The sequence below is a fragment of the Dicentrarchus labrax genome, unplaced genomic scaffold (genome assembly GCF_905237075.1).
Source record: "Dicentrarchus labrax unplaced genomic scaffold, dlabrax2021, whole genome shotgun sequence".
Classification (NCBI taxonomy): domain Eukaryota; kingdom Metazoa; phylum Chordata; class Actinopteri; family Moronidae; genus Dicentrarchus; species Dicentrarchus labrax.
The window spans coordinates 24,853,307-24,869,971 of NW_026136720.1; the positions used below are offsets into that span (position 1 = coordinate 24,853,307).

Below are 16,665 nucleotides of genomic sequence, written 5' to 3' on the forward strand. Positions count from 1 at the left end.
GGCAAACAAAACAAGAAGATAGGAGATGTAACAACATAACTATATAGAAGGTGACAATTAAATGTATAGAGATAAAAAACTGTCGGTATTGAACATATCTTAGGATATCTTATCATATCTTTTATGGAGTCTACATTGGCTTTGCTGTAGCTTCTTTCTACTTCTCTCTGTGTGAACTTAATAAAGAGCATGAAAGGTCTATCCTTCAGTTTTGCTTAGTAAGCTTCTGAAGCGCTTTACAAAGTGAAGAATCAGGGTACAGTAGTCTGTAGGGCAGCTGTCATTGACCTAGACTGGTCAGGTCGTCACTTGCCTCAGAAAACATGGAAATTAATGTAAATCTTGTCTCCGGCTCAGAAGGCACACGTGACAGCCACATGCAAATTTCCCAACAACCTTTTACTACCACTGGGCTAAGATGAATATATTGGGACCGCATGACTGCATGGTCAATTATGAAAATTAAATTAAGTGGCAATGAGACGTCCAGTGGTGAAAGCATTTAGGCAGATTTAGGGGTTCTTCAACTGGTGGTGCTTCAACCAAGTTTGATTGTGGATATCATACACTGAAGGAGAAGGGGAACATAAAAGAGACATAGCAGAGAGGAGCAGTTGTCCTCTGACAATAAACAAACAGACAGACACGGTTTGCTACCCAGACTTGTCTGTCTAACCTTTGTCTGCAGCAACCCACTGAGGAAAGGAGAATCTTTTATGAGAAAGCTAAAGCTATTGATTTACACCAGGAGTGTACAGTCTGCTTGAAGTTGTTAAAACAATCAATTCCAAGGTGTTGGAGAACAAACAAAAGAAAAGAGTTATCCTCTGGTTCTAAGAGGGTTTTAGTTCAAGACACAAGCTATACTTTGAGTTAAGCATCGCTATACAATTGCTGTGAATGTAAGCCTTAATACACATTATTAGCTTGACCATCAACCTAACCTGCATTTGTCATAACTGCAAATGTATTATGGATTATGTATACAAGCATGTCTGCATGTCTGTACATTGCAGAAAAAATATGGTTGTTCATGCTGCTAGTGGCCAGTTGCAGAGGTTAAGCTGTCCAACCGTTGGCAATCCCACAGTCATGACGTCGTGCCCTAGCCTCTGTTCCACTAGCTTCTGTAACTCAATGCAATCTCTCAGTCAGGATTTCTTTCAGTGGTCTTTTTGAAAACACTGGTGTCTTCCTGGGGTTTACTTTCCATATTCTAAGACAACTTTGTGACCACAGAAAAAACTACATCTCCCATAAAAGATATCTTTTAGGCTTTTTGCCTTTATTATATAGGACAGCTCAAGATGGACAGGAAATAGGAAGAGAGAAAGTTGATGACACTGCTAATGGGCAACAGGTCAGACTTGACCCATGGCTTGCACATGGGGCACCATCTCTACCAGGTGAGCTGCCAGGGCACCCCTAAATCAGTGTTGTAACTGACCTGTGACATCACAATGTATGGTTTGCTGGTACAGTTTGGCCTCCTCAGGCTTGAAGACAATGATGAACTGTGCTGTGGTGTTGGGCCATATTTCACCCTCCTGAGCCATGTAACGTAAAGACAAGAAGAAAAACAATTGGTTATTTTACTTTAAGGATATACAGCAGACATCCACACACATTGTAAATGCATATTCTCTCACACAGAAAAATAGATGGGTTTGAGGATCATAAAACGTTTGTTTATGATGGACGTTTTTTTATATGGAAGTCTAACTGCAATCATTTCAGAGTAGAAAACAATGTGGGAGTTGATTGGTTCTTCTATCCGCCTCCACTCTGCACACACTAACTGTCCTACTAATACCTGTGTGTGTGTGGGTGGGTGGCTGGGTGTGTAAACTGCTGACCATTTCTCTCAAATACCCTCTCAAAGTTTGTGACTGGCCTAAAGCCTGTTTGCTCTCTCTCCCCCACTCTTTATGTGTCTCCCTCCTGCCTTTGGCCAGGGAACCAGGCTGAGTTGAGCAGAGGAGACACTGGCAGAAAAAAGGGAAGGTGGTGTCAGAACAGGTCAGGCTACCTGAAGGTCCCTGGGCAAAAAGAGCCCAGTCTGTGACCCTCCTGTCACTGAGGAGTCAGACAGGATTTAGATGTAAACCACAGAGAAGAATCCTCTTTGCAACAGATCTAATCACAGATCTGATCTTTTGGGGGGATCCACAACAGATCCTCATTTCTGTCCTTACAGTCGTAGGTGGCATAGCATGTAGTGTCCTTCAACGTAAGAACCCAACCTGCTCAGGTGTCTTTGGCTACTGACTCCCTGCACCATAAGAAGTTATTAACTCTGCAGCATAGTCTCAAAAAAGAGACAAACGTGGCTGCAAATCCATAGGTTGGATGCAGACCAACAATTAGTTGGTCGAGAGATACTGGACAAAACATAGCACAGACACACACAAACACACCGCTGGTTCCACAGTTATGCAGCTGTGTGAGAGGGCCAGGATGTGGTCCTTCACAGCCTGTCTTCTGCGTTCCTGCAGGGCTCTGGACAGCAGCGGGTGGCTATGGATCGCTGTCGGGTTGGACTCACATTGAAAACGCAACTGCTCCTTCTCCTCTTGCTGGAACACTGAGCTCTCCCTGGAGGAAGGGAGGAAGGGAGGAAGGGAGGGGAGGTGAAAGGTAAAAAAAAATAAAGCGAGAAACAAGGAGGGTCAGAGAGAAAAAGAGGCAGAGAGAAGAATAAGGAGTTGCTGACAGAAAGAAAGTGATGGACATGAGCTATTTCTGGCAACACATGCTGTGGTAAAGAAAAAAAAAAACACAGCAGGTAATTGTACTTGCTACATGTGCACAGTGAGAGTGAGAGGGGAAGCTTATACAGCCTCTAAAAAAAGAATCTTATCAAAACCCCAGTCCTGCATATTCTGAATTAAATCATTTTGGTTTGTGCATACATACATACCTCAATAAGCTCAGGGCCTCCTCTTTCAGGCTGGGCCACGTCGTCCAACAGTACTGGAGAGTGATATCACTCGTGTTGGTGAGTGACACTGTATGTGCGGTGGCTAGGGAAATGTAAGTCTTCTTCAACAGGACAGGATCAGGCTCAAGATAGACATTCAGTTCCTCACAAGTACCATACAAGCTGATGTACACATCTTCACCTGGGTGGAAGACATGTAGAACAAGCAGACAAATACAGAAGCAGCTAAGTGAGGAGACACTGTTTTCTTCATATATTTCAACCATCCAAAAATCAGTCAACACACAATCCATTAATGCAGTTACCAGTAAAGGCAGAATCTGTGTTGAAATAGAGAGATTTCCTTTTTTTCATATTTGTTGAAGTAACAGACATATTGTTATTAATATATTTGCATTGGAACAGATTTCACTTGGGACACTTGGGGCACATATTCCACTTTTTTTTAAGGTGGAAAGCTTTTTTGCAGTGTATATATTTATTCTTCAGCAACACAGACAATCTATGTCAGTGATTCTCAGACTTTTTAAACCATGTACCATCATTATGACTGATGACAGTAGCATAGGCCAGGTTTATTACTTTACTACAATATTGCCTATTCGTGTATAGCAAAGTAGGGATTATTTAATGCATGTAAATGTAAACTTTGTAAATAATACAATTCTGAACTGAACTGATGCAGGTATGTAGCTATAGTTCATATATTATGAAGCGAAGCACTCAAAAGATAAAAGACATATTGAGGCTTCAGGAAAACAGACCCTGCTCCCTCATCTTCTCCAAAACAACTCTAGACATGATGTCCAAATCTTCCCTTCATTGTCATAAATAGGATGTGTTCAGGCTGGTGGCCTTTGTGCCTATTTTATGCAAAATGTGCATGCCTGGTGATTTAGTTGACACGTTCCAAAATGAGAGCCATTAACCCACAGACTATAATGTAGCAGTGTGATTTTGTGTGACAACTTATCTATAAAAGTCTCAGTCTGAGATGTCCAACACTAGTCTTCGAGACTGTTTTGTCCTTTTTCTTTGCCTTAAAAGGGCTCAGATATATATTTTTCACTATATTTAACAAGCAAGTTGACTTGGAGCTAGTTCTTAATTAAACCATTGCCCTCAAGGTGTAGTTGCATGGGGGGGTGCACACTTACACACTGATATACTGTACACACATTTACTCAGTGGGGTGTTGCCCAGCACAACAACATTCTATCCACTGAGCAGCCACTGCTGTTCCTCTGGGAGTCTCAGGCCTAATGTGGGCAGTTGATAGAGCAGAACTCACAGTGGAGTCAAGGACATACTGCAAAGTATAGCTTTGAAAGACTGGATCCGGATCAAAAGGAGTCTCGCAGAGAGATTAAAATGGCTCTCAAAATATCCTGGAAACCTGGCATCCAGAACAACTGACTTTATTATGGTGCCAAGGCCCTTTTGAGTTGAAGTAATGTGAAATACATCATGCTGAAATACATATGAAGGACATGAGGTAAATATGACTTCCTAGCACAACACAATATGATTTCAAAAACCACAAAAGACAAAGCCCTTAAAGGTTAATGGGACATCTATTGACTCTCTAGTAACAGGGTGCCACCATCACATTAAGCATACATCCAATAGTGGCAGAAAGCTACAATAACCAGTAGCAAAAATAAGATGCAAAACAAGGTTTTGTTTAAAGCCACAAAGAACAAGGTGTCATGTAAATTTAGTAGAGTGTTTGTTTACATTCAAATCAGGACAGGAGTCTGTAGAAACACACTGCTTATTCTGAGATTATTTTTATTTGTATACCTTCAGAGGTTATATTTTTCAAATAAGGACAAACGTCTATAATTAAGTCCAACTCAACACACACAGGGAACTCTTTTGGATACAACCTACAGAATGTCTAAATTCTGATTACTGAATTTCTGGGCTCTCAGCTCCACAGGTTTCTCTTCTCCATGTGTTTCTGGTTGTTCATTATTTCTTTGATATGACATTTCCCTAGCGTGGATGGTAACAAGATACCTTGATCAATTAAAAATGAATGAGCACTGAAATCAAACTGGAATCAGAGAGACATGGAGGATTTTCTCATTCCCAAGCAGTGAAACTCAATGAGTCTAATGGGTATTTCATTTTGATGATGTTGTTGTACTTTTCAAAGCTTGTCTCTAGCCAAAACAATCACAGAGACTACCCATTAACTACTTTATGCTTCTAATTCGGAGTGAAAGGAATGAGTTACAAGTGCTCTAGGAATGCAGATTTATTCAACAAATGATTGATGATTGTTCCGCAGGATGGTGAATGGACTCCTGCTCTTGGCTGGGGATTAGAAACTTGACTCTGGTTTAACTGTGCAAAGATTTTGATATCTGAAATGGCATTAGTGAACAGATGTGAGTCCAACAATGATTAAATAAACAAGGACACAGTGTCATAGACACAAAGCATCCAAAACTAGACACAGCACATATTATCAAATTGCATTACTGCAGTGCCAGCAGGTTCAGGGCTGCAGTTCCACTCCAACTTATGGCTTGGAAACCAACACTTTCTTCTCCATGTAGAAACGTCAGGAAAAAAAAGAACAGGGCTCAGTAATTTTGACTGCAGTCAATGAGGGTTTTTATAGCTACTGTTAATGTTGTTTATAGCTACTGAAATAAATTATAAATACATTTATTAGCTCTTTACAAGCTAACATTTGGTGTTTTACCACATGCTGAAAATGAGTAATTAAGAGCCATGTGGCAGAATGGTGTTTCATTATGGTTGTTTATTTTATTTTAACTAACAAGTGACAGCTAACAATGTGAACCTCATGCATGCACATGAAAAACATGCACACAAATAAACTAGCAGCTTATTTATTGATTTGTTTGTTTGTGGTTGTTTGGGGAATGTCTTTGGCTTTTTCTCAGAAATTAGAGACATTTTGTACTTCCTGTTTTGGTTGAATTTTTGTAAATGGATGATATATATATTATATGATTGTGTCACTTCTTTATATTAGTTAGCTTAAAAAATGTTCTATATAGCCGATATTGTATTTTTTAAACCGATACAGATGGAGATTTTTAAGATAGAGATTTTTGATATTTGGTCAGAAATCTAATGAAAGCATAGAGGTCGACATGTATTTTTTTTACCACAAACAAACTTTTTTAATAAGATCCCTCAATTTGATTATTAAAGGTGGGGTAAGAAAATCATGAACGTAATTCTAATCCAATCAGCAAATAAAGCCTCACAGTCTGTTATCTTTGTGTGCGTGCTGAAAAAGCACACAGCCATGGCTCTCTAAATGGGAAACAAACAAAGTGGATTGGACCAAGCCACACAACACTAACTTGTTATCCCAGCCATTCTGTATTTTAGCTGTGCAGCAGCAACTTGTATTGGTCAGATTCAAAATAATGCTTTATGTATATGCATTATGGGTTTGCCTAAAGAAAAAAAAAACTGAATTGCAAAAATCGACAAAAACTGCAACTGTAACTGCTAGTGCTATTAGCTTCCTTTCCTATAGGTGGAGAATGTGTAGAACTAGTCTCACAATGACCCACAGCCAACAACTAAATTGTACTTAAACTCTTAAACCAGAGATCTTTCTGTAAATCACTCGAAAGGTAGTTATTAATTGTTCTAATCAACTTTAGTTACACTGTTTTCTTTTGTTTCCTTCAACATTTACTTAACCATGAGAGTCTACCAGAGATCAAGGATCTTTTTTTCAACTAAACTGGCCCATAACACCAGACAAGCAAATCAATGAAGAAACTACACTTCATGAGAATCTTCCCACTATCAAACAAAAAACAAGAGAAAGGGAATCAGACAAACAAGTGACTGTTCCAAAGAAAGAGAGGAGTAAGACTCAATGATGAATCAACCAAAGCACTGTGTTTCCTGGAGATTTATCTTCCACAATAATAAGCAAATGTGTTGCATTTTCATAAGATAAGCCACCCCATTAGGTTCCAAGTCCTGCTCAATGCTGCCCGCATAGAAGAGCTTTTAATCCATCTATGCCTGCGTTTGAACACGAGTGAGCCGATGTGATTAATTGGGACTTGAGATACCTCTTTGAGTCCCAGCAGTAAAAAAACTCTACCAATGTGACTTATTTAGCTTTTAGATCCATCGACAACAAACTGACCCTGTGAAGAATGAGGGCTGGTTAAATCTATACAATGACCATGCAGGCCCTAAAGTAAAAACACATATTAGAATGCAACGAGTGCTCAAGTTTGCGTCCAACACACTAATTATCAATGATATTTCTATCGTGTAACCAGAGGCAGAAAGAGGGAATACAAAAAAGCCTGAAAGAGTTCCACAGGAAGGCCAGGTCTTTTTTTCATTCTGCTAGAGAGGCTACCAAGCTGTGCGATATCATCGGATGGAGAAGAGAGAAAAGAAAACATAAAGGATGAGTGATAGAAGGAAATAAGGGAGAGAGAAAGAAGAGTTGGGGAATGCAGAGAGAAAAGCAATTATCTCCCAGCATGCGGATGCTATGACAGCAGCTGACAGGCAGGGAGAGCTGCAGCTTATTGCTAAGCTTTCATCATCACTGTCCACCAACCCATCTTCCCCCCCGCTCGCTTTCTCTTCCCATAATTTCTCTATGTACACTGCGAGAGAACTTCTGAACCCCTTCCGTTACCTTTGATTGCAGCACAAACAGCAGCTCTGCAGTATGTGCGTGGACACACATGCTTGGACTTACATTTTGGGCGTGTGTGTTTGTTTATGTGCAGCTGCTTCCTGTTCGTTTGTGTGTGTCCTGCTTTTGTAAAAGGCTGCTGTGCTGAAGTCCCCTCGGCGCAATCGCCCTGTCAAAGCAGATGCCTCAGTACTCCCTAAGAGCTGTCCGTCTTTTCATTTAAATCAGCAGCAGTGACAGAGGAGAGGGGTGTGTGTGTGTGTGTGTGTGTGTGTGTGTGTGTGTGTGATGGAGGGTGGGAGGGATTTAGGGTTATTGGAGCAGCACACAGACTCTACTCACTTTTAAGACAGAGCAAGACATTTCTAACACACCATGATGGAAAACAAGCAGGCTGAGCAAACTATTATTTTTCAAAGCTGCACTGGCTTTTAACTGACAAATAAAGATGCAGTGTGTATGCTGTGTTAACTACTATGGTGTTCATGCAAATTGAAATGCAACACACACGCAGGCTACGTCAGCCAGCTTAAGCTGAAGTCTCCAATGGCCCCTCAGCAGAGCAAAGCCTTTTGCTGCATGCTGACCTGAAACATACATGAGCGCGAGGGAGACAGGGAAAGGTGCTAAATTAAAAATGATAGTCTCTTGATGGGCTGTAAGTGGTGTTCGGGACCTGGGCTGGCCCTCCCATTATAAAAGCTTAATGCCACTGAGCGCCACTCCTTCAGCAGACCCGCCTGTTTACGTAGCTACACAGAACCCCTGCTCTTTTAAAGTCACACACACAGGTAAAAAATAATAAACCCTTTCACAAAACACAAAAAAGGATTTTTTTTGTATAGATCCTGAGGTTTTTTACTCAAAACAATAATCATCAAAGAGCTATACATAAGGTATCTCTCTGCTCTGGGGAACGGCATCAAAATAAAACAAATGACAAACTAAAAATGGATGAAAATTAATCCAAAGCCAGAACAGTTCAGCTCTTATCCACCATTATCCACTCATAAACAGGCAGTTTTTTCACAAGGTGACTTTGCCGTGGTAGATTTTCAGGAATACTACTGATGACAGAATGATTGTCGTGTCAGCATGCAACTGAATTTTCCCTCACATACATCCCATTTTTGGGGGGAAATTACAAGAATAAAGTCATAATATTAGGTCTACGAGAATAAAGTCGTAACATTACGAGAATAAAGTCGTAATATTACGAGAATAAAGTCGTAACTTTATGAGAACTGTCAGCCTGTTGGCTCAGCCGGCAAAACTGTTTAAGGACGAAATTATCTATACATCAGCTAACCTGTTGACTGTACGGTACGACTGAGACAAACAGCAACTGCTGGGCTCAGGCTGAGGCTGCTGCTTGGTTGAACTGGTCACGTCAGATCTTGATAACTCAATCGAAGCTTTTTTCTCATTAAAACATTTCTTCATTATTATTACATTATTCTCATATTATTACTACTTTATTCCCGTAACATTACAACTTTTTTCTCGTAATATAATTACTTTATTCTCGTAGACCTAATATTATGACTTTATTCCCGTAATTTCCCAATTAGTCTGGTCACACACACGGTGCTTCTCTGGAAAAATGGGGGTAAGGCATGGGGGAATATCCACCCAGGTGATGCATAGCTAACAAGAGTGAACTCAACTCCTTTACTCTGCATGGTGCACAGCTGTTGTACTGTATTTGTTTAACACCATGGGATTTTTCTACTTAGAAATCTTTTAGGGAGCTGTGTAGCTGAAATTAGCTTTAGAGGAAACTTTGATGTGGCTGGCTTGGCTCATGAGTAAGGCTGATTTGGTTTTGATTGAAGCATCCCCGTGGTTAATCAACCTAGCCAGTCATGTTTGCCATTACTATTTTCAGCTACTAATGTGAGAAAAAAAAAGTGAGACTTTTGCTCATCATAACAAACTACAGTGTACAATTTACTGTAAGCAGAAGTTCTTCATTGAAAAGAAGCCATTAAATGTTTGCCATCCAGCAAAGTGTAAAAAAAAAAAACATAATTTTTCTAAACCATTCACTAAATTAGTGTAGGATGTTCGAAAACGGGGTTAAGAAACATTTTCAACACACTAAGCCCCGGTTAAATCATCTCTTCCAATGTACCAATGTTTTCCAGCAACTTTTTCCTTTTACCTCTAATTGATCCCCTTGTGTGTCCACAGGAAAAGTTAAAAGCTTCCTCATTTTACCTTTGATGTTATAGAGTCTGGCTAATTGTGCATGCAACCAAGGCAACCCTAAAAAAAATGAATGAATTACTCAAAGAACACTGCCAGATGATCACAAATGAGCAGATTTATCACAAAAACATTCATTTGTGGGCACCATGGTAGATCACCTGGTAGAGCGTGTGCACCATGTACTAAGGCTGAGTCCTTATCATAGTGGTTTGATTGCAGCACAGGATCCCCTTTCTCTCTCCTTTCCTGTCTCTCTTTGGCTATTTATATCCCCCACTCCAAACCCCCTCCACAAATTTGGAAAGCAATCAGTTGTCATTAAAACAAGCATTTATCAAGCAATGGTATAATATAAAATACAATTTTTAAAATGAATACTTTAAAAGAACAGAGGATGAATGATTCATTAATTTACTGCACTGAGCTGAGTCCCTGCAGTAGAACTAACATAATATATAACAAGCTGTTTTGTTAAGTTATTCATATAACTTTTACTTCAATTGTTTTATTACCACTAGAGATACCTAAACTGTCATTATAGTGTCTGCCATGTTGTAAAAGCAGTGGTAGTCATCTGTTTTTGTGGGCTTTACTATGCAAATAATCAAGCTTTGAGTAGTGATTTGCAAAAGGTGGAGTCAGTCTGTCCAATTTTCAAATCCAACACTGTACTATGCAGAGACAGAGAGTTAGTGGGGGTTAGTGAATGCCCATTAAGATGCATTTTGAGAAGAAATCAGAGCTGAGACAGAGGAGAGGCAAGATAACAGGCCCTCAGGGAATGCTGCACTGAGCAGTAAATACAATACGTCACAGCCATCATGGTCGAAATCCCCATTCTGTTCGCAGCCCAACTCTCTAAAGAATTGTCGATTCTCCTCTCATTACCATCGCTTATGTCACCTTTGACTTCACGGCCCCAAGCATTCACAAACACACACACACACACACACACACACACACACACACACACAAGCTTCTAAGTACCTTGTTAGTATCTACTCATCACCTACATCCAGGTTAAAGTATCTTTCTAAATCCAAAACCAACCATATTCATAGGAGTAAATACAGTCGTACACACAACATACTGGGTTTAAATTCAGCAGCAAAAAGAACACAATTAGAAAGGAGACAATGCAGAGTTAATAGGACTGCAAATCTATTTGTGCTGGGATGCTACAAATAGGTCTGTGGATGGAAAACACTGATAAGGGCTGCATATGTGGCACCGACACTGTGAAACACAAACACTGCTATAATATTAATGTGTCTTAATAATTATTAATAATAATATTTAAAGTAGAGAATGGAAGAAACTGGCTTCTTATATAAAGCTTTAAATAAATAAAGTGAATGCCAGTGTTATCATCAAACTCTGAACTGCACTGAGAAAATTACAGTAACCATTATTTTGCGTGTGTGGGGTGTAAGTCCTGTTCAGCAGCCCTGTTCTGCTTCAGGGTCACCGTTGCTGCAGAAAGAGAATCTCATTATGGCGTTTACCTCAGTGATTATAGTAAACACATTCATCCTTTTAGTTCCACCCCATTTGACACTGCTGATTATGCAAACTCTTTTTGTGTAGACTTCTGTAGAAAATGTTTGCTCCCATCCGTGTGTATGTTTGTTGTTTGTGCATGTGTGTGCCAGACCATAACAGATGTAATGAGACAATGTACTTTGTTGAGGTGAGACCTCTCTCTGTTCTTTCATAGTAAGAAGTCTCACTGTGTGGGTTCCTGTTTGCTTGTCCATATTTTTATGTTACCAAAGAAAATTATAATTATATTGATACAAATGTCAGGTTTTGATTGAATATATGTACAGACAGAGGAACACATTCTCACAAAAACTCACCACTTCTTTTCTATGGAGACATTTAGAGTATACCTGAAGTTAGTTTCTTAAATGTGCTAGTTACTAGTGATTTGTTATTTGTGTCACTAGCTTGCTCATAGTTTCGTTTGTGTTCAGAGGCCTGACATTTTCTCACCAGTGTGGTAGTGCAGAAGCAGGTCCTGGCTATGGTCTCCTATGGTCATGGGGTTGAAATTCACAGTCACCTGCATGCTCTCGCCTACACCAAGAGTCCCAGAGGAGGGAGTCACTGAGAAAGGCCTGGAATAAAATACAATTCACAAGGTAGAAGAACAGACGTTGAATAGTTTTCACAATTAAAAAAAGGAATAAACATTATGTATGCAGAAGCAAAGGAAAAACATTTTTTTCAAGGAAACAGACAAACAAAATGAAAAAATAAAATAACTAGCAAACAACAACTACACCAAAACAATCATAGGCAATGTCCACACATCAGATAACACTGGATGACTGCAAGAGGCTTTGGATCTACTGGTTTTTCAAGGATCTTGGATTGAACATCAAAAATATAGAAAGTGTTGCAGGTGAGTTTTTACATTTATATTACAAGCATCATCATTCAACCGATGGACACTTCGATGAGATTATGTCTTTAGACAGACAGACGGATGAAGCCTGTGTGCCACCTTGATTTGAATCAGGCCATGCAAATATTGATGAGAAGTCTATATTTGATGATAACGGAGCAAAACCCAGAACAAGAGGCAGCTTCAAGCAGCAATCCCTGGCCACATCTGGCCACTTTTCATACCAAAATCTAAAAAAGACATCAGTTACATGATTTGAGTTACATGCTTGCTGTACCTCACAAAAAACACTGAAACACTGAAAACTTCTCTTCTACCCTCCACTAGCACACTGGAGCACACAGGGCTGATGATTTGGGGTTGATTGGTTGATTCGGGGCACAGAGCAAACCAGCCTGCCAGCCAAAATATTTCTGCACCTGAGCCAATATACGTACAGACTGACGAACTAAGGGGGCAGTGGAAGTGGAAGAGTGATAGGCTTTGCCGAATACAGCAAAGCTGGGAGGGATGTTAGCAGGCAGGCCTCTATCTCAATCTGCACCAAGTCAGTGGCCCCATCGTTGGTGAAGGATTGAAGAAGTATGCCAAAGGGTTACCAGCCCAATAGTAGAACTGGAAATATGGTAAAGCCATACCACCCACTGATCTAGGTCTTTTTAAAAATTCCAATACGAGGTGGTTTCTTACTCCAAATAATGCCAGATATAATCTTATTAATTGTAACTGATAGTAATTACTGTAGATGTTAATATAATATGTACCTCTCACCAAGTCCAGTAATATAGTTCTTGAAAAGGTTTTTAAGCAAAATGTTTGCTGTCAAGTTGTGATTCTGGGTTAGTGCATTGACGAATAAAAACTGTGAGTTTATTTATTGGGTATTTCATAATGGCCTTTAAGACTGAAACTATCTGCTGTAGAGTCAACCATAATACTCTCACCTCTGTGTGTGAAGCGTGAACTTGGCCTTGCTGTTTCCTACGTTGCGGACTAGGTGAGTCTTCTCTGTGGAGGCTTTCACCGGACAGGCGGGTATATGGAACTCATCACGAAAGTCAAGAACGGCACGCGGACCGATGGCACGGATCGGGACCTCAAACCGTTCTCTCTCTGTCACAAAAATCAGTCTGTGGTGGTAGTCCTAGATGGACAAAATGAAAAAAATGTGTTAATCACTCAAGCTCCATATATTATTGAAATATCTGTTAGATTCTGCCACCTGCATGTCCTTAGTGTTAGGCCTGGATGGATACACAAGCACAAGCACACACTCATGCACACACACACACACACACACACACACATTATGATTTTTGTTTTTTACTTAGGTACAAAACTACGGAAGCGTATTGCATTCACTTGAAAAAAAACCTCTTACTTATTTCTAATATTTTGTTCTGTTTTTCTGACTAATTTTTTCCCCTGTTTTTCTAAGTAAATTTTTTTCTGTTTTTCGGAGTAATTTTTTTTCTGAATTATCGGGATACTTCGAACTTCTGCGAGAACCTCCAACCTCGAGTGACTCCCAAAGTCCTCAGGTGCCTGCGTAGAGTCGACAAACTAATGATAATACCATCTATATGACTTAAAGACAGGACTATATCCCAGTGTCTTAAACCCAGATCAAAGTAAAACTTGATTGAACTAAACAAGCCGGTCATGTTTGTTTCCAAAATCGAGCTCTCAATAAAGGAATAAATGCGTCTATTGTTTAAAATGCTCTCTAAACTCAGAAAAAAATTAGTCTGAAAAACAGAAACAAAAAATAAATTACTCAGAAAAACACAAATAATTACTCCGAAAACAAAAAATAAATGTTCAAGTGAATGCAATACGCTTCCGTACAAAACCATTGTTTTTACTAATTCCTAATATAATGTGTGTACAACCCTTAGCAAGCTATAACCTGTAATAACAAAGAGTCTACAGGCATGCTAGGGGCTCTGTGAAGTGATGTTTTAAGCTAGATGTTCACATCAGCATGCTCAAAATGACAATACTAGTATGATGACGTTTTGCAGGTATAATGTTTCACCTCTAGTTTAGCATGTTAGGATGCTAACATTTGTTAATTAGCCTTAAACACAAAGTAAAGCTGAGGCTGATGAGAACATCATTAGTTTTGGGTAATAAATTAGTAGTATTTGAGTATTTAACCTCATGGAAGAGCTAGAATATCAGGGGATCACCAAAGCCATTAGGATTCATCTTATGGGGACCATGAATTTTTGAACCAAATTTCACAGCAATCAATTCAATAGTTGTTAAGATATTTCAGATATTTCACATCATACTGTGGAGCACTGCAAGCAAGACTAAAAACATGTGAGGACCACTGTAAAACAGCCATGACACACATGAGGGATTATGTTACCTTTAATATAATGTTGCTACATTTAATGCTGACCTTTGCTTATCACGTTTCACTTTCACCCACAGTATCAGTAAAAGAGACAACAAAAGGAAGTGCTGGTGTAACCTAATGCCTGACCCTTAACCTTCTGACTCTGACTTAGCCGTAGCCAGGGATTTCTGCACAAATTTTGAATGGAAAGTAAGTAAGTAATCATTTATGTCATACTATCTATTTAATCTATGTATTTTGCTGTATTATTGTCTTCAGTAGGAGTGCTTACTTAAAGTATTTTCTCTCTAATTTCACATTCTTACCCACGTCCTATCCTCTGCTTCCCTACAGGTCTGATTACAGCTTCATCTGATCATCTAATCTAAATTCTATATCAGCCTCCTAAGTGCAGGTTACCTTGATACTTCATTGTGCTCCCTGAATCTAGCCTTCTGTGTATGATTATTTTATGGAGCAATTAGACTCCCTTCTGTCTCCAGTACCTTTTTCTCCTGCGGGGTGAAGCAGACAGTGAAAGTAGCAGACATTCCTGGTGCAACCTTGCTACCTGCACCCTTTGGGCTGTCCACACTGAAATACTCTGAGTCCTGCAGTTCCAGCTTCACTTGTCGTGGAACCTTGACAAATAAAAATTACACAGACTTTGTAAAACCCCACACAACAACAAACACAGAGCCAAGAAGAACACACACAAGAGATAATTCAGTCATTATTACTTGAAGGTGTCTTGTACAACTTGCAGTGATAAATCTCTTCCAATCCCCCTTGAATGGTTCCAATCATCCCCCCCCCCCCCACACACACACATACATATGCTGTAAATCTTTCTTTTCCCTGTTGTCTTTTCAGCTGTCTTGGACTGTTTCTGTTTCACAGCTGTCACAATGTTATTAGTATAACTATTTACTTATTCATCACTCATTCCCACACCTTGTCATTGTTGAAGAGAAGTAGACGCAACTTGTAGGTCTCTGGTGGAATGAAGTTCTGAAATACCAGCTCAGATGGGTAGGGCTGTAAAAGCGGCTGATCCATATCCACCAAGGATGACTGTCACACGCACACACGCACACACACACACACACACACACACACACACACAAAAAGTATAAAATAACACCAGTCAAATGTATTTGCTAAAAAACACAACATATACAGGACTCATTAGCATTGACAAACGTAATGTATAAGGTATACTGTGTGGTAAATTAAATTAACAAGTTTTTTTTTCTACAAGGAATCGATAATGATAGATAATGATAAGGACATTTCAAGTTATTAATAACAACATCTTATTGTTATTTTTCACAAGGTAAGACATTTTGGGAAATAAGGATTATTTCATTATCGGTTTGAATGTGTATTAGATGAGAAGATCAACAACCACTCTCTTATCTCTCTGTTAAATATGAAACTACTTCCAGTAGCTGGTTAGCCTTGTTTACCATGAGGACTTGAAGACAGGTGAGAACAGCTCAATCAAATTGTTTTTAAACTTTTTGTAAGAATTAAACAAACAAGTTATAATGTGGTAATTAGTGAGCGTTAGAAGTGCCAGTAGGTAGATTTTGTTATCCTCGTTATCCCCTTTTCCAGTCTTAATGTTACAATAAGCTAACCGGCTCTCAAGCTTCATATTGAACAGACAAACTTGAGAGTTGTATCAATCTTCTCATCCAACATCATCCCTCAGCTAGAAGAGAATAAGCATGTTTCACAATATGTCGAACTATTGCTTTAATCTTTTTTTATGATTTTTTTTTAATGAAAATATGCCATCCAACTCACTCCAACTCACTCCAACTGAGTGATTTTCATCCAACCTCTATCATTGCATGATTGTCAGTTATAGACTGAAAAAAATACTCTGCTGTATATTATAAGTGTGCAATTTTTGGTTTTCAGAATGACCTTAAGAGATAATTTGCTCCCACTTATCACCTGCAGTGGCCCACAGTGGAGGTTACTCATATTACCATTTGCATATTTGACATGTCAACAAAATTTTTTAACAGGGTGAGATGCAAAGCGGGGTCCTAATTATGATGAAGGTGCGTTTATTA

At 39.3% G+C, this 16,665-nt stretch overlaps 1 protein-coding gene across 1 annotated transcript in view; it reads right to left on the reverse strand.

Annotated features, from left to right (window-relative positions):
• hydin (HYDIN axonemal central pair apparatus protein) overlaps positions 1-16,665 on the reverse strand; it is a 75,489-nt gene that overhangs the window by 56,037 nt on the left and 2,787 nt on the right. The window contains 7 exon segments of the mRNA XM_051381606.1: positions 1,448-1,547; positions 2,418-2,595; positions 2,921-3,122; positions 11,817-11,941; positions 13,176-13,375; positions 15,085-15,219; positions 15,533-15,652. Of these exon segments, the coding sequence (XP_051237566.1) occupies positions 1,448-1,547; positions 2,418-2,595; positions 2,921-3,122; positions 11,817-11,941; positions 13,176-13,375; positions 15,085-15,219; positions 15,533-15,652 (1,060 nt within the window).